The sequence below is a fragment of the Nycticebus coucang genome, chromosome 12 (genome assembly GCF_027406575.1).
Source record: "Nycticebus coucang isolate mNycCou1 chromosome 12, mNycCou1.pri, whole genome shotgun sequence".
Classification (NCBI taxonomy): domain Eukaryota; kingdom Metazoa; phylum Chordata; class Mammalia; order Primates; family Lorisidae; genus Nycticebus; species Nycticebus coucang.
Window position 1 is genome coordinate 14,915,751 of NC_069791.1, and position 26,278 is coordinate 14,942,028.

Here is a 26,278-nt window from a genome sequence, read left to right on the forward strand (position 1 = left end):
ATCCTCACAAAGAAGTGCGTCAGGAGGTAGCTAGCGTATGGCACTGATTAATATTTAAATTTTGGTGCTTACCCTGTGTTAGGAAGTGGCTTTACAGGCAATATCACTTTCAGTCCCCCATTTTAGGGATGAGGAAACAGATTTCAGAGATGTTTAGTAATTGACCACACAGCTAACAAGCAGCGGAGGAGCTGGGGCTGTTTGAATCCAAAGTCCACACACTGGCAACCGCTCCGCTGGGCTGCCTGCCTCGGGCGACAGAGAACGAGATGCGGGTGGGGCTTCGGTCCTCACCTCCCCCCTCCCATAGGTGTACCTACCAAGTTGGCTTACCTACCAAACTTCGGGATGCAGACCTATTTATGTAAGTGATACACAAATGCAAATATAACTTTCTGCATTTGCTGAAAATATCTGGGGAACTGGAACGGATCCCAGTTAGCCCGCTGTTCGGATCTCCGGAGCTTCAGAGCAAGGGAGGAAGTGGCTCCGGATGGAGAGTTAAGTGACAGTTACAGAAGGGAAGGCGGCCTTTCCTCCCGGGGCAGCAGAGGCGGCCCAGGGGGCAGAGGGAACCTGCAGAGGGCGGTTTCTCTCCTTTCCTGTCCCACCCAGTCGGCCTGGCCCCCACCCCCACTCGGGCTGGCCTTCGCAGCTAACTCTGAGCGTCTCTCCGCGGCTTCCTCCAGCTCGGGGTCCCTCGATCGATCTCTCGGAGTCGGCCTCTCCCGGCCTCCGCGAATCTGGGCCGTTCTCGCCCCGGTCTAATTCAAAAGGACGCGCGGAGTGGCGCCGGCCCTTCCCCAGCAGCCGGTCCAACTGGAAAGGTGAGCACGCGGAGGAGAGGACCTGGGGAGGGCGGGAGCGCCGGGAGAGCCCGATCGCCCACACTCTTACGGCAGCCACCCGCGCCACTGCAGGAACTGAAACCGAGAGCGGCCGGAGCTCCGCGTTCTCCTGTAGCCGTGTCTTGGAGCTGCTCCCGACGCGGCGCCCGGGACGTCCCACCAGCCGCCGGGCGCGCAGGGGAGCCAGTCCCTGAGCCGGTAACGCGGGAGGCTCCGCGCGGGGGGCTGGGGCGGGGCCGCGGGGGAGGACCCGGCCCGCGCGGCCCACCGGCTAAGTCCACAGAGGTCCCGAGGGTCGCCCGGGCGTCCGAGTCACGGGCTGGGCCAGGGGAGGTTCCGCCTAGGTGGCAGGCCACGGGGACTCGGTAGGCTGTAAGCGGCGCGCTAGACTGCGAAGCGAGGACCGGGAGAAGGGTGGCCCAGCCTGGAGGACCCGGTGTCTAAGAGAGGCCAAAAGGCGACTGAGGGTCCTTTCCCTTCAGTTTCTTTGCCTGGATACCCCGTTGTCCCCACCCGGGCTCCGAGCTGCTCCGGACGCTGCGCCCGGGACTGGCCTCCCTGGCCCTCTCCTGACACCTGGTGGATGGCTCCACCAAAACCCGGGCAGCGGAGTGAATCCCAGGGTATCTGTTGTCGCGCTTTGGTAAAACTGAGTCCTCTCCTGATTTGCCTGACTTCGCCTAACATTCTCGGGCCTAAGAGATCTCCTGGGTAGAGCGTTCAAAGGTAACGCGCCCCAAATGCACGTGGTCTCAGATCTGCTCTTTGAGAGAGATTAGTACCTGGAACTTGAGAAGGTACTCTGGGAAACCATAAGAGGAAAAGAGGAAATGGGGAAGGGACTCAGGAAAACCTGGCAACAAAGACTTTACTGGTATTTGCAGGGGTCTCCAGCCCCAGGGACCTACCCATTTCTTTCCTGCCTTTGCCCTTCTTCCTCCAGATCGTCCTCTCCCTCGGACGTATTCCACCTCGGGCAGCAATGGCCAGCCCCCTGACCACGCCTTCTCCAGGAGGTAGGTGAAACTTTTCCTAATCCCAGTGGAAGAGGTCAACATCCCCTACCCCAGATCACTCCTGGAATTCCTTCAGCCCTCAGGTCCCCACTGAAGACTCTTTCGCCTCTCTCTGCCTTCCTCACATAGGAAAAGGTTCTGGAAGGAAGCAGGAGACACCTAGAGTGTGGACTTCAGTAGAGTTACAGTCTGAAGTCTGATGGGCCTGGGTGGGTTCTTGGCATTATTGCTTAAAGCTTTGTCACCTTGGTTTATAAAATAGTTTTAAAAACGTAAAGGAATGGCTTTACATTCCTCCCTCTAATCATTTATAGCGGTGGCAGAGTTTGGCAGCAACCCCCATAATTAAACATGGAAAAGAAATCTTTATTTTATTTTATTTTATTTTGAGACAGAGTCTCACCTGCTCACCCTTGATAGAGTGCCATGGCATCTTAGCTGGAAGCAACCTCAAACTCTTGGCCTCAAGTGATTCTTTTGCCTCAGCCTCCTGAGCAGCTGGGACTGCAGGCACCCAGCACAAGGGCCTGGCTATTTTTAGAGATGGGGTCTTACTTTTCCCCAGGCTGGTCTGGAACTTGTGAACTCCACCCACCTTGGCCTCCCAGAGTGTTAGGATTACAGGCTTGAGCCACCACACCCAGCCTTAGAAAGGAAATCTTTCAAAGATAACAGAGAAGTAAAAATTTTTATAAAATGTACCTAAGGATAGAATTTCTAACCTCTGAACTCCAGTTTCCTTATCTGTAAAATAGGAAAATAGTACCTATATAATGAGAGCATTTGGGGATTAAATGAGACCACCCACATAAAACTCCTATAATAGTGTGTAGTGTCTAGTGAGTCCTCAGTAACATTGGCTATGATTACAGGGTACATGTTAGAAACCCATGTTTCCCTGGAAAGGGATTTTGCAGATTTAATTTGACTCCTCTGATAGTATAGGCACAGCATGGAAACCACTGTCCCTGGAGGTATGCTCAGGCGGGTCTCTGCTGTTCGTCACACTGAGAATGGACTCCCACTATTCAGTTCATAACCAGGCTGGGCTGGACAAACTGTCAGATTTTTTTTTGAGACAGAGTCTCAAACTGTTGCCCTGGGTAGAGTGCCATGGCATCATAGCTCACAGCAACCTCTAACTCTTGGACTCTAATGATCATCTTGCCTCAGTTTTTCTATTTTTAGTAGAGATAGGGACTTGCTTTTGCTCAAGCTGGTCTGGAACCGGTGAGCTCAAGCAATCCATCCGCCTTGGCCTCCTGGAGTGCTAGGATTACAGGCGTGAGCCACAGCACCCGGCCCAAACTGTCAGATGTTTATGGACAGTTTTCAGCACATACTAGATAGATTGAGAAAGGAACAAACCCTTGGTTGGTCTTTATACCTATATTTTCATACACATAGTCTCATTTGTCATTAGGACAGACATTCCATGATTTTAGTGATATGGAAACAGGTGACTGACAAGCCCAGTGAAAGTCTAAGATAGTGTCCTCTGTGACTGGTGATCCACCAGTCACAAATGCAAACTTTTCACTATGTAGTGAGAAGAGAGAAGCTAGAAAAGGAGACAAGTCTAGACTGGTAAAGGGCTATCCTTAAGGGCTTCAGGAGTGGGGAAGGGGATCTGGGCCTTTCCCTTGAAGGATGGATGAGGACAAGGATGGATGAAGTTTGTGCAGGCAAGGAGGGTATTCTAGATAAAAGTAGAATACCTTTACTGTGTGTGAAGCTGCAGAAATTGCATTTACCCTGAAGGATGTTCAGGAAGAGAGGGCAGAGGACCTCCAGAGTAAACCTGCCCACAGGGAAAAAGAGGTGATACTTTGGGACCTGGGCAAAGGGGAAATATTTCCAATCTTTTATTCTTCTTTTTAAAAATCTGTGTTGGCTAGACAGGGTGTCTCATATCTGTAATCTTCCACTAGGGGAGGCTGAGATAGGTGGATCCCTTGAGCTTAAGAGTTCCAGACCTGTCTAAGCAAGAGTAAGACCCCGTCTCTACTAAATATAGAAAAACTAGCCAAGTATGGTAGCACGTGCATGTAGTCCCAGCTATTCAGGAGGCTGATGCAAAAGGATTGCTTAAACCCGAGAGTTTGAGGTTGCTGTGAGCTATGATGCCATAGCACTCTACCAGGGTGACAGTGAGAGTCTAACTCAAAAAAAAGTCATGTAAAAATATATATATAGTACAAGTGTTACCATTTTAACCATGCTCTGGTGTACAGTTCAGTGGTACAATAGTCCCCTTTTAACCCATAGGGGAGCCATTCCAAGACCTCCAGTGGATCCCTGAAGCCACCGATAGTGCTAAACTTTATATACACTACATTTTTACCATGTTTCTTGCTTTCTAAACATACATATGATAAAGTTAATTTAAAATTAGGGACAGTAAGAGATTAACAACAATAACTAATAATAAGATAGAAATATAGCAATATACTTTAATAACCATTCTGTGAATGTGGTCCTGCTCTCTCCCTCTCAGAACAGCTTATTGTGCTATAGATCTTAGAACCCTCAGCATAAAAATTTTTTTCTGTCCTTATTAGGTCGTGAACTTTTTTTTGTTTTGTTTTTTGAGACAGAGTCTCATTCTGTTACCTACCCAGGCTAGAGGGCCATGGCCTCAGCCTAGCTCACAGCAACCTCAAACTCCTGGGCTCAAGCGACTCTCCCGCCTCCCAAAGTAACTGGGACTATAGGCGCCTGCCACCATGCCTCGGTAATTTTTTTCTATTTTTAGTAGAGACAGGGTCTTGCTCTTGCTGAAGCTGGTCTCAAACTCCTGAGCTCAAGGGATGCTCTGGCTTTGGCCTCCCAGAGTGCTAGGATTATAGGTGAGACCCACCATGCCCAGCTTAAGTCAAGTACTTTGACCTTATCACTTAAAGGAAGCACTTCACTGCTTCTCTGTGATATGTCTGAATTGCCAACATTACTAATTTTGTGTACTACATTGGGGCAATATAGTAAAATGAGAGTCACCTGAACTATACACTGTTATCCTGTGTCACTTAGCAGCTTGATCCAGCTAAGTGACAATGGGTAGGGACACCTACCACATGGACATGGAAGACAAAGGGACGATTCACTTCCTGGGCGGGATAGAACAAGATTTCATCATACTCCTCAGAATGGTGTGCAAGTTAAAACTTGTGAATTATTTATTTCTAGAGTTTTCTATTTAATATTTTTGAACAGTAGTTGACTGAGGTACTGAAAACATGAAAAGCAAAACCACAGGTAAGAGGGGATGACTGTATCAGGTACATTCACATTGTGGTGCTCCCATCACCACCATCCATCTCCAGAACATTTTCATCTTCCCAAACTGAAACTTCCACCCCCATTAAACACTAACTCCCCATTTCCCGCCCTCTCTACCCCGACAACCACCCTTCTGCCTTCTGCCTCCATGAATTTGACTGCTGTGGGTGTCTCGTGAAAGCAAAATCATACAGTATTTGTCCTCCTATGTCTGGCTTATTTCACTTAGTGTGATGTCCTCAAGTTTTATCCATATTATAGCACATGTCAGAATTTCTTTCCTTTTTTTTTTTTTTTGCAGTTTTTGGCCAGGGCTGGGTTTGAACCTGCCACCTCTGGCATATGGGGCCAGCACCCTTCTCCACTGAGCCACAGGCACCGCCCAGAATTTCTTTCCTTTTAAAGGCTGAGTAATATGCCATTGTGTGTGTATACTACATTTTGTTTATCCATTCATCTGTTGATGAAATTTGATTGCTTCCAACTTTTTTTTGAGACAAACTCTGTTGCCCAGGCTAGAGTGCCATGGCATTAGCGTAGCTCACAGCAACCTCTAACTCCTGGGTTCAAGTGATCCTCCTGCCTCAGCCTCGCCAATAGCTGGGACTACAGGCGCCTGCCACAACACTCAGCTAATTTTTTCTATTTTGAGTAGAGACAGGGTCTCACTCTTTCTCAGACTGGTCTCCTGCTTTGGTGTCCCAGAGTGCTAGGATTACAGGCATGAGCCTCCAAGCCCCGCCTTCCACCCTTTTGGCTGTTACAAATAATGTTATGAACATAGGTATACAAACATCTGTTAGAGTCTCTACTTTTAGCTCTTTTGGATATATACTCAGAAATAGAATTGCTGAATCATGTGGTAAGTCTAAGTTTAATTTTTTTGAAGAACCACCATGCTGTTTCCCATAGTGGCCGTACTCTTTTTCATTCCCACCAGTGATGCATAAATCTTCCTGTTTCTCCACACCCTTGCCAATATTTGTTACTTTCTGTAGTTTTTTTTTTTTTTTATTGTTGGGGATTCATTGAGGGTACAATAAGCCAGGTTACACTGATTGCAACTGTTAGGTAAAGTCCCTCTTGCAATCATGTCTTGCCCCCATAAAGTGTGACACACACCAAGGCCCCACCCCCCTCTCTCCGTCCCTCTTTCTGCTTTCCCCCCCATAACCTTAATTGTCATTGTCCTCATATCAAAATTGAGTACATAGGATTCATGCTTCTCCATTCTTGTGATGCTTTACTAAGAATAATGTCTTCCATTTCCATCCAAGTTAATACGAAGGATGTAAAGTCTCCACTTTTTTTAATGGCTGAATAGTATTCCATGGTATACATATACCACAGCTTGTTAATCCATTCCTGGGTTGGTGGGCATTTAGGCTGTTTCCACATTTTGGCGATTGTTAGTTGAGCTGCAATAAACAGTCTAGTACAAGTGTCCTTATGATAAAAGGATTTTTTTCCTTCTGGGTAGATGCCCAGTAATGGGATTGCAGGATCAAATGGGAGGTCTAGGTTGAGTGCTTTGAGGTTTCTCCATACTTCCTTCCAAAAAGGTTGTACTAGTTTGCAGTCCCACCAGCAGTGTAAAAGTGTTCCCTTCTCTCCATATCCACGCCAGCATCTGCAGTTTTGAGATTTTGAGATGTGGGCCATTCTCACTGGGGTTAGATGATATCTCAGGGTTGTTTTGATTTGCATTTCTCTAATATATAGAGATGATGAACATTTTTTCATGTGTTTGTTAGCCATTCATCTGTCATCTTTAGAGAAAGTTCTATTCATGTCTCTTGCCCATTGATATATGGGATTGTTGGCTTTTTTCATGTGGATTAATTTGAGTTCTCTATAGATCCTAGTTATCAAGCTTTTGTCTGATTGAAAATATGCAAATATCCTTTCCCATTGTATAGGTTGTCTCTTTGCTTTGGTTATTGTCTCCTTAGCTGTACAGAAGCTTTTCAGTTTAATGAAGTCCCATTTGTTTATTTTTGTTGTTGTTGCAATTGCCATGGCAGTCTTCTTCATGAAGTCTTTCCCCAGGCCAATATCTTCCAGTGTTTTTCCTATGCTTTCTTTGAGGATTTTTATTGTTTCATGCCTTAAATTTAAGTCCTTTATCCATCTTGAATCAATTTTTGTGAGTGGGGAAAGGTGTGGGTCCAGTTTCAGTCTTTTACATGTAGACATCCAGTTCTCCCAACACCATTTATTGAATAGGGAGTCTTTCCCCCAAGGTATGTTCTTATTTGGTTTATCAAAGATTAGGTGGTTGTAAGATGTTAGTTTCATTTCTTGGTTTTCAATTCGATTCCAAGTGTCTATGTCTCTGTTTTTGTGCCAGTACCATGCTGTCTTGAGCACTATGGCTTTGTAGTACAGACTAAAATCTGGTATGCTGATGCCCCCAGCTTTATTTTTGTCACTAAGAACTGCCTTAGCTATACAGGGTTTTTTCCAGTTCCATACAAAACGCAGAATCATTTTTTCCAAATCTTGAAAGTACGATGTTGGTATTTTGATAGGAATGGCATTGAATAGGTAGATTGCTTTGGGAAGTATAGACATTTTAACAATGTTGATTCTTCCAAGCCATGAGCATGGTATGTTCTTCCATTTGTTAATATCCTCTGCTATTTCCTTTCTGAGGATTTCATAGTTTTTTTTTTTTTTTTTCGTAGAGACAGAGTCTCACTTTATGGCCCTTGGTAGAGTGCAGTGGCATCACACAGGTCACAGCAACCTCTAGCTCCTGGGCTTAAGCGATTCTCTTGCCTCAGCCTCCTGAGTAGCTGGGACTACAGGTGCCCGCCACAGCACCCGGCTATTTTTTTGTTGCAGTTTGGCCGGGGCTGGGTTTGAACCTGCCACCCTCGGCATATGGGGCTGGCGCCCTACTCACTGAGCCACAGAAGCCGCCCTCATAGTTTTCTTTATAGAGGTCCTTCACCTCCTTCGTTAGGTATATTCCTAGGTATTTCATTTTCTTTGAGACTATGGTGAAGGGAGTTGTGTCCTTAATTAGCTTCTCATCTTGACTGTTATTGGTGTATACAAAGGCTACTGACTTGTGGACATTGATTTTATATCCTGAAACATTACTGTATTTTTTGATGACTTCTAGGAGTCTTATGGTTGAGTCTTTGGGGTTCTCTAAGTATAAGATCATGTCGTCAGCAAAGAGGGAGAGTTTGACCTCCTCTGCTCCCATTTGGATTCCCTTTATTTCCTTGTCTTGCCTAATTGTATTGGCTAGAACTTCCAGCACTACATTGAATAGTAAAGGTGACAGAGGACAACCTTGTCTGGTTCCAGTTCTAAGAGGAAAAGCTTTGAGTTTTACTCCATTCAGTAAAATATTGGCTGTGGGTTTGTCATAGATAGCTTCAATCAGTTTTAGAAATGTGCCACCTATGCCTATACTCTTCAGTGTTCTAATTAGAAAAGGATGCTGGATTTTATCAAATGCTTTTTCTGCATCTATTGAGAGGATCATGTGATCTTTATTTTTGCCTCTGTTAATATGGTATATAACGTTTATGGACTTGCGTATTTTAAACCAGCCTTGCATCCCTGGGATGAAGCCTACTTGATCATGATGAATGACTTTTTTGATGATAAGCTGTAATCTATTAGCCAGGATTTTGTTGAGGATTTTTGCATCTATATTCATGAGTGAGAGTGGTCTGAAATTCTCCTTTTTGTTTGGGTCTTTTCCTGGTTTTGGTATCAGGGTGATGTTTGCTTCATAGAATGTGTTGGGGAAGATTCCTTCTTCCTCAATTTTTTGGAATAATTTCTGCAGTACAGGAATAAGCTCTTCCTTGAAGGTTTGATAGAATTCTGGAGTGAAGCCATCTGGACCAGGGCATTTTTTGGTTGGAAGATTTTTTATTGTTTCTTTGATCTCGGTGCTTGAAATTGGTCTGTTCAGGAGCTCTATTTCTTCCTGGCTGAGTCTAGGGAGAGGGTGTGATTCCAAATATTGATCCATTTCCTTCACATTGTCAAATTTCTGGGCATAGAGTTTCTGGTAGTATTCAGAGATGATCACTTGTATCTCTGCAGGATCAGTTGTTATTTCCCCTTTGTCATTTCTGATTGAGGTTACTAGAGATTTTACTTTTCTATTCCTCGTTAGTCTGGCCAATGGTTTATCTATTTTATTTATTTTTTCAAAAAACCAACTCCTTGTTTCATTAATTTTCTGAATGATTCTTTATTTTCAATTTCATTGATCTCTGATTTGATTTTGGATATTTCTGTTCTTCTACTGAGTTTAGGCTTAGATTGTACTTTCTGTAGTTTTAATCATAGCCTTGCAAAAGGAAGTGGTATCTCATCGTGGTTTTGATTTGTGTTTCCTTAGTGGTTAGTTATATTGAATATCTTTTCATGTGCTTATTGCCCATCCGTTTATCTTCAAAGAAATGTCTATTCAAGTCTTCAACCATTTTTTTTTAGTTGAGTTGTTTTGTTGCTGTTGTTGTTACTGAGTCGTATATTTATATTTTTGACCCAACAAGAGACATGATTGAAGTGCTATTTTAGGACCTATCATACAACCACCTACCAACTGAGTCCAAGCAAATGGAAGTTCATAAAGAGGAATAGAACAAATAGAAATTGCAGCCAGAAACAGAGCTTATACTTTGAAGGATCAGGGCGGGTTGGACGTTCACTCCCACCCCTGTCTTACACTTCTTTTCCTGCACCTTTCCACCTGTGCCCCCCACCTCAACATCCCCTTCCCTAGTCTAAAGGGGAGATCCTCAAGCACATTAAAAGCGAGGCCACATTAGCACTTTCCTGGGCCCTTGGCACTTTTCTCTTTGTAGGCTCCTCATCTATAAAATACACATTTTACAAAAGGAGAAAGCTGTATTAAAATTGTAATACTCTAGTCATATTTGACTTCTGCAATTACAAGAGATACTTACGCAATTACAAGGTATAATATGCAAGATAACAAATGTTATCAGTATATATTACTACACTTTTAAAACAGTTTTTTCCTTTCTTAAAACGTATATACATTTTGGGCGGTGCCTGTGGCTCAGTGAGTAGGGCGCCGGCCCCATATGCCGAGGGTGGCGGGTTCAAACCCAGCCCCGGCCAAACTGCAACAAAAAAAAATAGCCGGGCGTAGTGGCGGGCGCCTGTAGTCCCAGCTGCTCGGGAGACTGAGGCAAGAGAATCGTGTAAGCCCAAGAGTTAGAGGTTGCTGTGAGCCGTGTGACGGCATGGCACTCTACCCAAGGGCGGTACAGTGAGACTCTGTCTCTACAAAAAAAAAAATACGTATATACATTTTTTTGGCACCGTTTGTGTGTGTGCATGTATACACAGATATATTTTTATATGTGTGTATGTGTACATATATACAGAGTGGACATAAAGTTCGTGTGCAATTTAAAATGGTTTAACAGGCTCGGCTCCTGTAGCTCAAGCAGCAAGGGCACCGGCCACATACACCAGAGCTGGTGAGTTTGAATCCAACCCGGGCCTGCCAAACAGCAATGACAGCTACAACAAAAAAATGGCTGGATGTTGTGGCAGGAGCCTGTAGTCCCAGCTACTTGGGAGTCTGAGGCAAGAGAATCACTTAAGCCCAGGAGTTAGAGGTTGCTGTGAACTGTGATGCCACAGCACTCTACCCAGGGTGACAGCTTGAGGCTCTGTCTCAAAAAAAAAAACAAAAAAAAGAAAATAGTTTAACATAGTAAAATGCACAAGACCTTTATGGATGCCCTGTATATATGTGTGTGCAACTTTTTTTTTTTTTGGAGACAGGGTCACACTCTTTTGCCTAGGCTGGAGTGTAGGGATGATCATAGCTCACTACAACCTCAAATTCCTGTGCTCAAATGATCCTCCTCCCTCAGCCTCCCAAGTAGTTGGAACTACCGGCATGCACCATCACACCTGGCTAATTTTTTAAGAAATTTTTTAGTGGCTCACGCTTGTAATCCTAGCACTCTGTGAGGCTGAGGTGGGTGGATTGCCTGAGCTCACAGATTTGAAACCAGCCTGAGCAAGAGCAGGACACTGTCTCTAAAAATAGCTGATGCACTGTGGTGGGTACCTTATAGTCCCAGCTACTTGGGAGGCTGAGGCAAGAGAATCTCTCAAGCCCAAGAGTCTGAGGTTGCTGTGAGCTGTGATGCCACATCCCTCTACTGAAGGTGACAGCTTGAGATTCTGTCTCAAAAAATAATAATAATATTAACACAATGATATAATCCATATTTGTATATATGTTTATCATTAACTGAGTGAGTGATATAATAATCAATATTTCTGTGACCTAAAAGTTTGGGTTTTTTCTTCTGATTTTAAAAGAATTGAAAATCATTAAAACAAAAATCATTAAAAACATTTTCATGGGCCTCTAGAAGCACTGTGGTTGCTATGCCCAATGCTAAGTCAGCCCTGGTGGGAAGAGGGAAGAGGGAATTGTGCCAGGTGGGCTCTGCACACCCTCACCAGCTAAAGCTCATCCCTTGCCACTGAATAATCACTCTAGCCACCTCCTGAGTTGTCTTCACCCTGTATGAGACACATAGCATTTTTCGTTGTACTTGTTCCTCATTACAACCCTTTGAAACAGGATTTATTCTTATTTTAAAGAAGCACAAACTGAGATTCAGGGAAGTTAAGTGATTTTCAGAGGTTAAGAAAATGTCCCAAAGTCATGGCAGAGGCAGGATTTTATTCCAAGTCTGATTTACTCCGAAGCCTGTGTTCTTTCCGTCATGCTACTCTGCTCCCAAAGTCTCCAGCCACCATGAAAGGAAAAGCAAAGAAACGGGCAGAGTTCCAGGGAAGGTTCCCACAGAAGGAGAATTAGGGGAGCCGCCCTTTAGGGGCAGGTTGGGGAGCAAATAAGTAGGTTAGCAGACTCAGGTGGCAAAGGATCTGATGCCTTGGAGATAAGCGATTTAGCTCAACCTGGGAACAAGGACGACAAAGAAACCAGCCAGTATCTGGGTTAACAAAAAAAGGAGAGTGAACGGAATAGACCTGGAAGGTCATTCGCTGTTGTTTGGGATTTGGGTAGAGCTTTAAATCTTGTGGTCATCTGCCCTGGCATTCCACCTGCAATAAAAATGGTGCTACAGTCTTTCCAAACCTGAGAAGAGAAGGTAAATAGTAGCTTTGTTATTCTTTTGTTTGGACAAGGAAACAGGAAAGAAATGGAGTAGGAACAGAAGAGGGGAGAGAGTGTAAGCTATTTGCCCCCATTTCATGCCAGGCTTCCTGAACCTAGTAGACTTTGTTGTTGTTCATTTTTTTATTTAAAAGGTAATACATGCCCCTCAGGAAATCGCCTTCTATACCTTTTCTTTGTAGCTACATATATGCACATACTTATAGTTTTGTTTTAGTTAATTTTTTATAAAGATGTAATCATGTTACACATACCACGTGGTAATTTCCTTTTTTCATCTAATCATGTGTCTGGCCCAGTTATACTATAGATCTACCACATTCTTTTTACCACTATATAGTGTTTCTAGAATGGATGGCCTGCATTCATTTCTTTCTTTCCTCTCCTGATAGACACACAGGTGTATAACTCTTGGAAATAGTACCACAGTGAACTCCCTTTCCATTCTGCCATAAAACACAGAGAATTCAACCCCAGTGGTGGACTGTAAAGAACATGTTGGCTGGAAGCAAAACAGGTGTTTTCAGAACTTGTGGAGTTGTGTTTGGTGGAAAGAACCTTGGAATGAGGAGATAGATTTGAAACCTGGCTCAGCTATCCCCCAAGGGCTCTGAGGCTGGCTGGTTCAGCTTGCTGACCTGCCTCAGTTTTCTGGCCTATACACAATCATATCATCAACCCTACCCACATCACATTCTTAGAGTGGAGATAAAATAATGGATGTCTTATAAGTTGCAAGTCACAGATATCAATTATAATTCTAATACTTGGATCCCTGAAGGCCCTAGCTCATAAGCTCCCAGGACAGTCTGTGACCACTAGTCTGAGAAAAACTCTTCTGTGTAGAGTGGAGTTCAAAAATTTGACTTTTCTGCCAGACATGGTAGCTCGCGCCTATAATCCTAGCACTTTGGAAGGCCCAGGAGGATGGATTGCTTGAGCTCAGGAATTCAAGACAAGCCTGACCAAGGGTGAGACCCCCATCTCTACTAAAAATAAAAAAACTAGTTGGGCATAGTGGTGGTGAGTACTTATAGTCCCAGCTACTCAGGAGGCTGAGGCCAGAGGATCACTTGAGCCCAGGAGTTTGAGGTTGCTAGGAGCTATGACACCATGGCATTCTACCAAGGGCAGCAAAGTGAGACTCTGCCTAAAAAAAAATATATATATATTATTTTTCTCTGGTGCCTATAATCTCACCTACATGGGAGGCTGAGGGTTGAGCCCAGGAGTTACAGACCAGCCTGGGCAACATAGTGAGACCCTGCTTCCAAAAATAAAAGATTTTTCTAAATAAACATTTTATTGTTGAATAATTTTAGATTTATAGAAAAGTTGCAAAATAGCATGAAGTTCCCATATACTTTGCAGCTAGTTTCCTTTAATTTCCACTCACGTCAATATCTAACATGACCATATACATTGGTGAAAACCAAGAATCAGGCACCATGGCTCATGCCTGTAATCCTAGCACCCTGGGAGGCCGAGGCAGGTGGATTGCCTGAGCTCAGGAGTTCAAGACTAACCTGAGGTAGAGTGAGACCTGGTCTCTAAAAATAGCCAGGAGTTGTGGCCGACGTGTGTAGTTCCAGCTACTCAAGGAGGGTCTCTTGAGCCCAAGAGTTGGAAGTTGTTACGAGCTATGATGCCACGGTACTCTACTGAGGGTGATAAAGTGAGACTCTGGCCTCAAATAAAAAAACAGAAACCAAACAAAAAGAGAAAGACATTGATATGAAACTATTAACTAAACTACAGACTTTATTGGGATTTCATAATTTAAAAATCTGATTTTGAAGAGAATTCTAATAGAACACTTTTAATTTATAAAAATTTCAAAGTTAATTAATACTGAGACGGGTCCTGACAAGCAGCTAGTTCAACTACTCATTCTGTGCTAGAAATCTCTCCCCGGTGTAAATCATTTGTCCAGTTTTCCTCTTCTTTCTGTTTGAAAGACATTGATCTTCTCCCCCCAGTTTCTGCCATTAGCCCTCTGGTACAGGTCACCCGAAGCATATTAGAAGACAAAATTTAAGTTCTGGGCTCCCCTCGAATTTTTTCTCTGGGCTTTCTCTGTTGCAAGCTTTCTTTATCTGATGTGGTGCCTGCTTACCTCAAAATTGGGACACCCAGATAAATGCAGCAGTCTAGGAGTGGTGCTTCCCCATCCTTGATTTGTGAGTAGTGACCTAAGAGCAAGGAATTTGTTAAATTTGCATCTTGTTCAGTCTGACCCATTTCTTCAGTCATTTGAAATGTCTCTATTTATCAACTTCCTAGTTGCCCCTCTAGCTTTGGAGTCTTTAACAAACTAGTTGGACCCTCCTTAGTTCTGTAGGGGTTTGCGTTTACCCAAAGAGCAGAGCCCACTAAGCCTGTGTGGAAGGCCCCAGCAGAACAGAAAGATAAGAAAATTTTTTTTTCTTTTTTTTTTTTTGAGACAGAATCTCACTATGTTGCCCTGGGTAGAGTGCCCATGGCATCACAGCTCACAGCAACCTCAAACTCTTGGGCTTAAGCGATTCTCTTGCCTCAGCCTCCCAAGTAGCTGGGACTACAGGTGCCCACCACAACGCTCAGCTATTTTTTGGTTGCAGCCATCATTGTTGTTTGGTGGGCACAGGCTGGATTCTAACCCACCAGTTCAGGTGTAAGTGGCTGGCGCCTTAGCTGCTTGAGCCACAGGCACCGAGCCGTGTATAATGCGGCTATTTTTTTTTTTTTTTTGGTGCAGTTGTCGTTGTTTAGCTGGCCCGAGTTAGGTTCAAACCCACCACCCTTGGTGCTTGTGACCAGTGCCATAACCACTGTGCTACAGGTGCTGAGCTGAGAAAGATAAGGTCTTGCAAAGAATTTGATATTCAGTATATTACACAATAAAAAGGCTGGAGTCATTACCATAAGGGAAAATTATTTCATTGGACTTTCTTCTACTGCTTTAACATTTTCATTTCAAATTACATAAAGGCCTTTTATTTTGGCCCTGGCATGGTTTGACATGACAATTGTCAGTTCACAAATAACTGAGGTCAAATCCTTGTGGAAGAACCTCTGTCCAGACTGCCATTGCTCCATTCCTTGACAGCCAATTGCTGCCCCACTGAGTTCTTCTAGCCAGGCTGTCTTTCTCTGCCTTGTCCACAGGATATTATAAATAGACTTACTCTATGCTTTGTGATGCTACCCTCCTTACACTCCCTCCCTACCCTCAGTCTCAGATATGATCTTGCATCCTATTTGGGCAAATTAAAGTTCTCAGAAGAGAATTGCCAGGGCTCCACCCCCCACCATCACCTACTACCTGTGCCCCTGTGCTCTGCTTTTTTTCCTCTTAACAAGGAATGAACTCTCTTTTTTTTTGATTTTTAAAAACCAAAACATTTATTGCATGACTAATTGTTGAAATTCTTAAGATGAACTGGATGCTGCAATAGCCGCCTTCTTGGGTTTAGGTGTTGTTCCTTCACGGAATCCATGCCTGAATCTGCGGTACACAATTTTTAGGTGCCTAATCCGACCAGTCCCAGTGGTATTTCTTCTTTTAGCCTTGGCACTCCAGTTATACTTTCTCTTGCGCTTAGCAGGATAGCCACATTTGCCACAGGTGGACTTTTGTAGGTGGTAGGCCTTAGAGCCACAGCGGTGGCACAATGTATGCGTCTTATTCCGACGCTTCCCAAACGATGACGTTCCCTTCGTCATGGTGCGTCTGTGGCCGAGACCAAAGAGAGAATGAACTCTCTTTACTTCAGTCCGCAGCCCTCTGCTTGTGCACTAGACCCCATTCCTGCAAGGACTGGCTGCAGCCACTCTCCCTTGTCAGGCATCATCAATTCTTCCTTCTCATCTGAGTCTTTCCTATTTGTTTGTACATGAGCATGGTATTTCTCCCCTCCTGAAAACCAAAACAACTTGAACTTTCTTCCCCCTCCAGTCACACAGCCTCATTTCTCTGCTCACCTTTACAGAAAAAATTTTTGTAAGCGTTTATTTATATTCTGCTTCCATTTCCTCTCCTTCCATTTTTTTCTTGAACCTACCCTAAATTACGGGTTTATATTCAGCACTTCATCAGACTTCTCTTACAGAGGTCATTTGTGAACTCTGCATGTTAAAACACAACGCTCCTCAATCTCCTTGGGCTCAGCCCTTAGTCCTCATTGTCTCCATAGGTCATCCTGCCCAGAGTGGTCTGAAATAGACGGATGCTTTTTTTTTATCTCCAGTCCATATTTCTTCTAAAATTCTAGCCTTGAATATAAGAAGCATCCTGTTTCTTCCAAATCTGCTCCACCTGCAGGCTTCCTCCTCCCAGGGAACACCATGCCTTCATCCTTGACCCGCCTCACATCCAATCCTGTCCGTCCGTCCTTCAGAATCTATCCAGAATCCCACTGCTTCCTCCTTGGGCAGCTGCTAGACCCAATCAGTGTGTCCATGCCAGTGAGGGTGACATTGTGCTCTTGAGCAGGGTACACTCGTCTTAATATCATCCCCAATTTCCTACAGCCTATTCCCTCAATCAGGGGGATCCCTTAAAATCAATAAACCACCCCAAAACTTAATGACTTGAAGCAGCAATGATTTGGCCAGAAGAGCCAAAATGGTGTCCCTTACAGGTCTGGCAGTTAATACTGAACGTCACCTGAGCCTGGGGTGCTCGGATTTCCTCCACATGGCCTCTCATCCTCCCGTGGGCTTAGACCAGGCTTCCTCACAATATGGTGGTCTCACAGTTTGAAAAATGTGATCTTCAGAATTTCAGGCCCCACCTTAGACCTACTGAATCAGAATCTGCATTTTAGCAAGATCCCTAGGAGACTATTGTACACAACAAAGTTTGAGAAGCAAGGCTTTAAAATATAAATCTGATCAGACAAGCGAGGTTGCTCATGCCTATAATCCTACCATTCTGGGAGGCCGAAGTGGGTGGATTGATTGAACTCAGGAGTTTAAGACTAGCCTGAGCAAAAGCAAGACTGTCTCTACTAAAAATCAAAAAACTAGCCAGGTGGCTGGGCACAGTGGCTCACATATGTAGTCCTAGCACTCTGGGAGGACAAAATTGGTGGATTGCTTGAGCTCACAAGTTTGAGACCAGCCTGAGCAAAAACAAGACCCCATCCCTACTAAAAATAGAATCAACTGGGGCAAGAGGACTGCTTGAGCCCGAATGGGAGGTTGCTGTGAGCTATGATGCCATGGCACTTGACCCAGGGCGACAACTTGAGACTCTGTCTCAAAAAAAAAAAAAAAAAAAAAAACTAGCCAGGTGTGATGGTCCATGCCTGTAGCCCCAGCTACTCGAGGCTGAGGCAAGAGGATTGCTCAAGCCCAAGAGTTTGAGGTTGCTATGAGCTATGACGCTTTTGAGACTGTCTCAAAAATAAATAAATAAATAAATAAATAAATTAGTTAATTAATATCTTATCAATCTCTTATCAAAAACCTATAAGAAGCTTCCCATTACGCTCACTGAAAAAGCTGAAGTTGGGCGGCGCCTGTGGCTCAACGAGTAGGGCGCCAGCCCCATATGCCGGAGGTGCTGGGTTCAAACCCAGCCCCGGCCAAAAACTGCAACCAAAAAAAAAAAAAGAAAGAAAAAGAAAAAGCTGAAGTCCTTCTCTGGCCTATTAAGACCCAGGTCCTGTGGCCTCCTTAACTCCAACCTCCTCCTCTCCGCCTTGCTCCCTCCAAATGCTGTGCTTGCGCTGGCTCCAGGTGCTTTGCAGTGCTATAGATAGCCCTGTGGAACTTGCTGTTCCCTCCGGAATGTTCCCTCTTAGGTCTTTTCATGACTGCCTCCCTCCTCTTCCTTAGGTCTTTACTGAAGTCACCTCATCAGTAAAATGGCAACTCTTATTCACATCCCAATTCCCTGTCTCTTTGCTGCTTTTTTTCTACATGGTGCTAATCAACAGCCAATGTAGCATATCTTTTATGTATTTGCTTTGTTATTGTTTTTTTTTAAATACTATATCTAAAGAAAAAAATTTTTTTTATTTTTTTAATTTCAGTGTGCTTGTTCATTCTTCTTTGTTCGAAGTACTCCTTTTTTGTTGATTTTCTTCTTTCTCCTGCGGTGCTGGCTGTTTTTGATGTTGTTGGTAGAGACGGGGTCTTACTCTAGCTGACTGCTGCTCATATGGGTTTTGAACCTCTGAGCTCAGGCAATCCACCCGCCTCAGCCTCCCACAGCGCTGGGACTACAGGCGTGAGCCACCACGCCCGGCCTATTTGCTTTGTTTTATTGTCTGTCTTCCCACTCTAAGAATGTAAGTTGTATAAAGAGAGAGGATTTCATTATTGTGGTAAAATTAATATACAATGTACCACTTCAGCCATTTTTAAGTGTATAGGTCAGCAGTGTTAAGTACATTCTCCATCACCACTATCCATCCCCAGAATATTTCATCATCCCAAACTGAAACTCTGCACCCATTAAGCATTATCTCCCCACTTTCCCTTTTCCTACAACCCCTGACAACCTGCAGTCTACTTTCTAGCTCTATACATTTCCCCGCTCTGAGTACCTCGTAGAAGTGGAATCACTCCATATCTGTCCTTTTGCGCCTGCCTCATTTCACCTCGCATAATGTCCTGAAGGTGCATCCATGGTGTGGCATGCATGTCAGAATTCCTTCTTTTTGTCTTTCCGCCATCTTGGGGTCTGTGGAGGTCTGCTGGGAACAGGAGTTCTAAAAGGCGTATATGTCTGGAAGGCTGTGGTCCAAGGCCATTTTTGCTGGCTATAAGAGAGGTCTCCGGAACCAAAGACAGCACACAGCTCTTCTTAAAATTGAAGGTGTTTATGCCCGAGATGAAACTGAATTTTATTTGGGCAAGAGATGTGCTTATGTATACAAAGCAAAGAACAACACAGTGACTCCTGGTGGCAAACCAAACAAAACCAGAGTAATCTGGGGAAAGATAACATGAGCCCATGGAAACAGTGGCATGGTTCGTGCCAAATTCCGAAGCAACCTTCCTGCTAAGGCCATTGGACACAGATGCTGTACCCCTCAAGGATTTAAAGTGATGAAAAGTAAATAAAAGTGGATTTGTGCTGTTGTAAAAAAAAAAAAAAGAATTCCTTCCTTTGTTTTAAGGATTTTTTTTCTTTTTGAGGCTGAAAAATATTTCATTGTATGTATATAAACTTTCTGTCTATCCATTCATCTCTTGATGATTGATGGACATTTGGGTTGTTTCATGGTTCATCTGTTGTGTGAGGTTGCTGTGAACATTGGTACATGTTAGTTGGAGTCCATTCATTTTTTTTTTTGTATGTATACCCAGAAATGGGGTTGCTGGATAATCTGGCAATTCTGTTTGTTCTTGGGAGGGAATGTAAGGGCAGGGTTTTTCATCTACATTTTCTGATCTTATGCCCACAGCCTGGCACAGACTACACCCTCAATAAAAATTGTTGAATTAACTTTTAAAAATATTATGTGTATATAATAGTTGTATATTTATATATAACTTTATATAAGGTATATGTGATGTTTTGATACAGGCATACAATGTGAATTAATCAAATCAGGGTAACTTGGGAATCCCTCACCTCGGGCATTTAACATTTTTTTGTGTTAGGAACATTCCAATTCCACTTTTATTTTATTTTATTTCTTTTTTCGAGACAGAGTCTCACTTTGTTGCCCTGGGTAAAGTGTGTTGCATCATAGCTCACAACAACCACAAACTCTTGGGCTGAAGCAATCCTCTTGCATCAGGCTCCTAAGTAGCTGGAACTACAGGTGCCCGCCACAATGCCCGGCTAGTTTTTTTCTATATTTATTAGAGACAGGGTCTCATTCTTGCTCAGGCTGGTCTCGAACTTCTGAACTCAAGCAATTTAGCCACCTCAGCTTCCCAAAAAGTGCTGAGATTACAGGTGTGAGCCACAGCGCCCAGCCACTCTTAGTTATCTTGAAGTATATCCTAACTTATTATTGACTAATAGTCACTTTGTTGTACTAGCAAATACTGTTCATTTTAACTATATTTTTGCACCAAATAACCATCCCCACTTTACCCCCCTCCCTGCTACCCTTCCAAGCCTCTGGTAACCATTGTTCTACTCTCTGTCTCCATGAGATCAACTGTTTTTAATATTTAGCTTCCACGTATGAATGAGAACATGTGAAATTTGTCTTTCTGTGCTTGGCTTATTTCATTTAACATAATGTTCTCCAGTTCATTCATGTTGTTGCAAATGACAGGATTTCATTCTTTTTATGGGTATATAATATTCCACTGTGTATATGTACCACAATTTCTTTATCCATCCATCTGTTGATGGACACTTAGGTTGATTCCATATCTTGGCTATTGTGAGTAGTGCTGCAGCGAGCATAGGAATGCAGATATTTTTTAAATATACGGAATTCCCTTCCTTTGGATATGTACACAGCAGTGGAATTGCTGGGTCATATGATGGTTCTATTTTTAGTTTTTTGAGGAAAGGCCATACTGTTCTCCATAGTGGTTACACTAATTTGTATCCCCACCAATAAAATAATGTATAGGGTTTCCCCTTTCTTCACATCCTCGCCAGCATTCATTATTGTCTATCTTTTTTTTTTTTTTTGAGACAGAATCTCATGCTGTCACCCTGGGTAGGGTGATATGGTGTCATAGCTCACAGCAATCTCCAACTCTGGGACTGAAGTGATCCTGTTGCCTCAGTTTTTCTATTTTTAGTAGAGACGTGGGTCTTACTTTTTGCTCAGGCTGGTCTTGAACTTCTGAGCTCAAGCAATTCACCCGCCTTGGCCTCCGAGTGCTAAGATTACAGAGGTGAGCCACAGCACCTGGCCTTGCCTGATTTTTTGATTTAACTTTTTAATTTCCTTGTTCGAGAACCTGGGGTCGCAGTCCAAGAAGGCTGTACAGCTTGTCTGACCCAGCTTGCACTTGGTAGTCCCATTCTGACTCCTAATGCTTGCTATTTCAAGGCTCTCCAAGCAGGCCTTAATCATTTGTTCTAGAAATTAGCAAGGGGGCGGCACCTGTGGCTCACAGAGTAAGGCACCGGCCCATATGCTGGAGGTGACGGGTTCAAACCCAGCCCTGACCAAAAACTGCAAAAATAAAAATAAATAAAAATAAAGATAATGAAAAATAGTTCTACATTAAAAAAAATAGAAATTAGCTAGGGAACTACATCAAGCTCATCAGTTGTTTATAGAGTCTACCTTCTTTCCATGGCCATTCAGGCTCCTGGCCCCTTTCTTTCTCAGAAGCTCCTACATCAACAATAGGTATCCCATTTACAAGTTCTTCTGATGCCCTGGGCTGTCCTTATCTGGACCCCTTTCCGATTAGGTTGGGTTTCTTTGCTTATCTTGAGCTCAGTCCCCATGTCCCTAAAGCTTCCAACTGCCCCTTAATGTAAAATCATTCTCTTGATAGAATGTAAAAAGGCTAGGGGGGTGGGGTAGGCAATTCTGTTCTCTCCAACCTGACATGGCCAGGCACAAACAGCAAGCCTAGCTTCTCTGTTCATCTTATTCCAAACATGCAGGTCACTTCAAAAGTTTTGAGACAGACTGCATTACGGTCCATTATTTCACTTCCAAGAAACACAATTAACAATATCATTTCTGATTCACCCATGCAAGTTCAACTGGCTCAGCTTATCAGTATTGCTGGGAAGACATCATTTGTTTCTGTCCACACAGATTTTACATTTCTTGATTTTTGTGTATTTCAAAATTCGTAATGTGGCTCAGATGAGTGAGGCGCCAGCCCCATATGCCAGAGGTGGCAGGTTCAAACCCAGCCTCGGCCAACAAATAAAATAAAACTGCAAAAACCTCATAATGACCCATGTATAATGCTTTTTTTTGAGACAGAGCCTCAAGCTGTCACCCTGGGTAGGTACGGTGGCATCACAGCTCACAGCAATCTCCAACTCCTGGTCTCAAGCAATTCTCTTGCCTCCGCCTCCCAAGTAGCTAGGACCACAGGCTCCCACCACAACGCCTGGCTATTTTTTGGTTGTAGCCATCATTGTTTGGTGGGCATGGGCTGGATTCGAACCCACCAGTTCAGGTGTATGTGGCTGGCACCTTAGCCGCTTGAGCCACAGGCACCGAGCCATGTATAATGCTTTTTAAATTGCCCTTTAAATTTGTTTGCCAATTGAGTTACATGGAGCTCTCTGACAATGCCCTGCTAAGTCCCTGATGGCCTCTAATAGAGGCATTTCTGCTCTAAAACTTTATGTGCATTTTTAAAAAGATTTACAGTTTGAAATCCTATTATGAAAATAAGAGTATTTACATGAAAAACAGGATTGGAGGCTCTGCACCTGTAGCTCAGTGGCTAGGGGCGCCAGCCACAGCTGGAGGGTTCAAACCCAGCCTGGGCCTGCCAAACAACAATGACAACTACATTAAAAAGGGGGGTGGGGGTGGGGGCGGTGCCTGTGGCTCAGTGAGTAGGGCACGGGCCCCATATAGCGAGGGTGGTGGGTTTGAACCTGGCCCCAGCCAAACTGCAACAACAACAACCAAAAAAAAAAAAAAAAAAATAGCCAGGCATTGTGGCAGACACCTGTTGTCCCAGCTACTTGGGAGGCTGAGGCAAGAGAATCACCTAAGCCCAAGAGCTGGAGGTTGCTGTGAGCTGTGATGCCACGGCACTCTACCCAGGGTGACATAGTGAGACTGTGTCTCAAAAAAATAAAATAAAATAAAATAGCTGGGTGTTGTGGTACACCTGTAGTCCCAGCTACTTGGGAGGCTGAGGCAAGAGAATGGCTTAAGTCCAAGAGTTGGAGGTTGCTATGAGCTGTGACGCAACGGCACTCTACCCAGGGCGACAGCTTGAGACTCTATATCAAAAAAAAAAGGCAGGATAGGGTGGCGCCTGTGGCTCAGTCGGTAGGGCGCCGGCCCCATATACCGAGGGTGGCAGGTTCAAACCCAGCCCCTGCCAAACTGCAACCAAAAAATAGCCGGGCGTTGTGGCGTGTGCCTGTAGTCCCAGCTACATGGGAGGCTGAGGCAAGAGAATCGCTTAAGCCCAGGAGTTGGAGGTTGCTGTGAGCTGTGTGAGGCCATGGCACTCTACAGAGGGCCATAAAGTGAGACTCTCTCTCTACAAAAAAAAAAAAAAAAAAAAAGGCAGGATTGGAACAGACCACCCAAAACTTATGGAACTTTGTAATCAGAGTCCTAGCAAATATAATAACACCATAAAAATATTGGCAGAGTTAAAATTTCCAGTAGTATTTAAACCTTGAATTTCAGTCAGTCCTTTGCAGCCTATATTCTGGGGTAAATATTTCCTTTTTTAGTTTTTTTTTTCTTTTTCGAGGCAGAGTCTCATTCTATTGTCCAGACTAAAGTGCCGTGACATAAGCCTACCTCACAGCAACCTCAAACTCTTGGGCTTAAGCGATTCTCTTGCCTCAGCCTCCCAAGTACCTGGAACTACAGGTGACCACCACATGCCCAGATATTTTTTAAAGATGGGGTCTCACTCTTGCTCAGGCTGGTCGAACTCCTGAGCTCAAGCAATCCACCGGCCTTGGCCTCCCAAGTGCTGGGATTACAGGTGTGAGCCACCGTACCCTGTCCTAATTTTTCTATTTTTAGTAGATATGGCGTCTTGCTCTTGCTGAGGCCAGTCTTGAACTCCTGAGCTCAAGCAATTCTACCCACCTCAACCTCCCAGAATGCTAGGATTACAGGTGTGAGCCACCACACCAGATCTTGTTTCCTTTTTTCTACCTGTAGGTTCCAGAGAGCCTTCTCTTCTAATAGAGACCATTTCATCACAAATACAAATCTGATGTAGAGTCTGCCTACCTCATTGATTCATTGTTTTAATGCTGAGGTGAACTTTATCCTTATCAGCACTTAATGCTTCACAGATGGCTTACTGTAAGTGGATACCAGCCAGTGGCTGCATTCAGGGAAGGCATTCTGTTGAATTTTTCTTCTTAAGGTCTTCCTATATTGCTAAAATGTTCACTAGTTGTGAGAAAGCTTGATTCTGATCATGTTAAACATTAAAGCTAAGGAACCTGCATGTGAATCCACGTAACTTCCACATTCCCCAGTTTGCCTGTGGCCTTATGAGAGAGCTCATGTTAAGGTAAATGGTCAGTATTTGATTGCAACTACCTGTTTTTTCTTCTACTTTTATCCGTATCTTTTAAGCCCTTGAACTTTATGGAAAACTTGTTGTGTGGCCTCATAGTTCTCTTTTGTTACCTCTCCTTATTTTTCACTATTGAAAAAGGAAAGAAGAGTGGTAGCAAGGTTTAGTGTAAATACCTTGCTTGGGCTTTGGAGTGAGTAGTCCTGGGTTCAGATCTTGGCTCCATCCACTGTTGGTTCATATACAATTTGAGGCATATCATTTAACTTTCCTTGGGCCTTGGAATCCATATGAGCAAACAAAAAACACCTACTTTGAAGTGATTGGTGTTGTAAAGATTAATGTAAAGATTAAACCTCTAGCACAAAGCAGAGACTTAGTAAATGGCAGCTGTGATAACTGGGATTATTTGTAGAATTTCCCAACTAGGACTCATCTTCCCTCCCAGGGACTCTTGTGTATCTGTTCTCTGCACCCTCACCAAAATTCACCTCTGTAGTCTGGTCCCTGGTTGACCCCATCAATGGTGGATTTCCAACATCTATGGCACATAGTAAGTGCAAAAGTAAATTGTTGTTGACGAATTGACCCAAATTACTCATCTTTTTATGTTTAAGCTTTGACATGCATTATTCTTCTCAGTGTTTTGTATCTCTTTTTTGAGACAGTCTCACTTTGTCTCCCTGGGTAGAGTGCCATGACATCACAGGTCACAGCCATCTCAAACTCCTGAGCTCAAGCAATCCTCTTGCTTCAGCCTCCTGAGTAGCTGGAACTACAGGTGCCCACCGCAACGCCCACGTATTTTTTAGAGATGGAGTCTTGCTCTTGCTTAGAATGGTCTCAAACTCCTGAGCTCAGACAGTCCACCTGCCTCAGCCTCCCAGAGTGCTAGGGTTACAGGCGTGAGCCACGGGACCTGGCTGCTTTGTATATCTTAAAATCTCAAATGTTTAAGGAAAGCAAAACTAGGAGCAACTATACAGAGCTCTGGGTCAATAGTGAGACGGTGGTGTACATCCCAGGGAGATTCTGAGGAGGAAAATGTGTGTGATGAGAGGTCCAAGGACTTGACCACGTGGATCAACTTCAGGGCTTCTCTTTGAGGGAAGTCATAAGGTTGTGTAACCTAATCTCAGAAGTTACAGCCCATCACTTTTGCCATAATCTGTTTGTTAGAAACAAGTCACTGGCCCTAGCACTCACACCAGAGGGGCATAGACAAAAGTCTCAATTCTAGGAGGCAGAGATCATTGGGAGCCAGCTTCACAAACCAAGAAATTTCGTAACTTCCTTAAGGTCACCTAGTAGTATGCTAAGGGAAGATTCACACCCAGAGTAGCTTTCCCCTTTAATCACTAAGCATACACGTTCAATAATATGTATGTAGTAGCTACTACATAGGGTGACCATAAAGTCAATTTTGATGCTCATGTGTTCTCTCCTTTAATCTTCACAACAGACCTGCAAAGTTGGTTAGTACAGTCCCCAAGGGTTAACAGATGAGAATGGATGAATGAATCAGGCTATATAACCATGTACCCAAGGCCACAAAGTGGCTTAGTCTACTACCATAGAGGAGGTATGGCCTGGAGGAGAGGTGTTCTAGGCAGCCCACCTGTTCTCTTCTCTTCTCTTCTCTTCTCTTCTCTTCTCTTCTCTTCTCTTCTCTTCTCTTCTCTTCTCTTCTCTTCCTTTCTCTCTCTCTCTCTCTCTCTCTCTCTCTCTCTCTCTCGGCAGCCCACCTCTTCTCTCTCTCTCTCTCTCAGTAGCCCACCTCTTCTCTCTCTCGGCAGCCCACCTCTTCTCTCTCTCTCTCTCTCAGCAGCCCACCTCTT

The 26,278-nt window shown here is 44.0% G+C and overlaps 2 protein-coding genes and 1 pseudogene across 2 annotated transcripts in view; 2 read left to right on the forward strand and 1 right to left on the reverse strand.

Annotated features, from left to right (window-relative positions):
- Positions 1–348: 348 nt before the first annotated feature.
- Positions 349–26,278, forward strand: part of SMAGP (small cell adhesion glycoprotein) — a 30,780-nt gene continuing 4,850 nt past the window's right edge. Inside the window, exons 1-4 of the mRNA XM_053556567.1 lie at positions 349–364; positions 667–827; positions 921–1,046; positions 1,792–1,864. Coding sequence (XP_053412542.1) covers positions 349–364; positions 667–827; positions 921–1,046; positions 1,792–1,864 — 376 coding nt within the window. The remainder of the gene's footprint in view (positions 365–666; positions 828–920; positions 1,047–1,791; positions 1,865–26,278) is intronic.
- On the reverse strand, positions 15,696–16,025 carry LOC128562742 (60S ribosomal protein L37-like). Its single transcript, XM_053558032.1, has one exon. It carries the CDS (start codon positions 16,023–16,025, stop codon positions 15,732–15,734), a length of 294 nt encoding a protein of 97 aa, XP_053414007.1. The 3' UTR covers positions 15,696–15,731.
- LOC128562741 (60S ribosomal protein L35a-like) lies at positions 18,661–19,357 on the forward strand (annotated as a pseudogene).

Excerpts from the sequence above, each read along its gene's own strand:
- LOC128562742 (XM_053558032.1), bottom strand. The coding sequence starts at position 16,025 with ATGACGAAGGGAACGTCATCGTTTGGGAAGCGTCGGAATAAGACGCAT.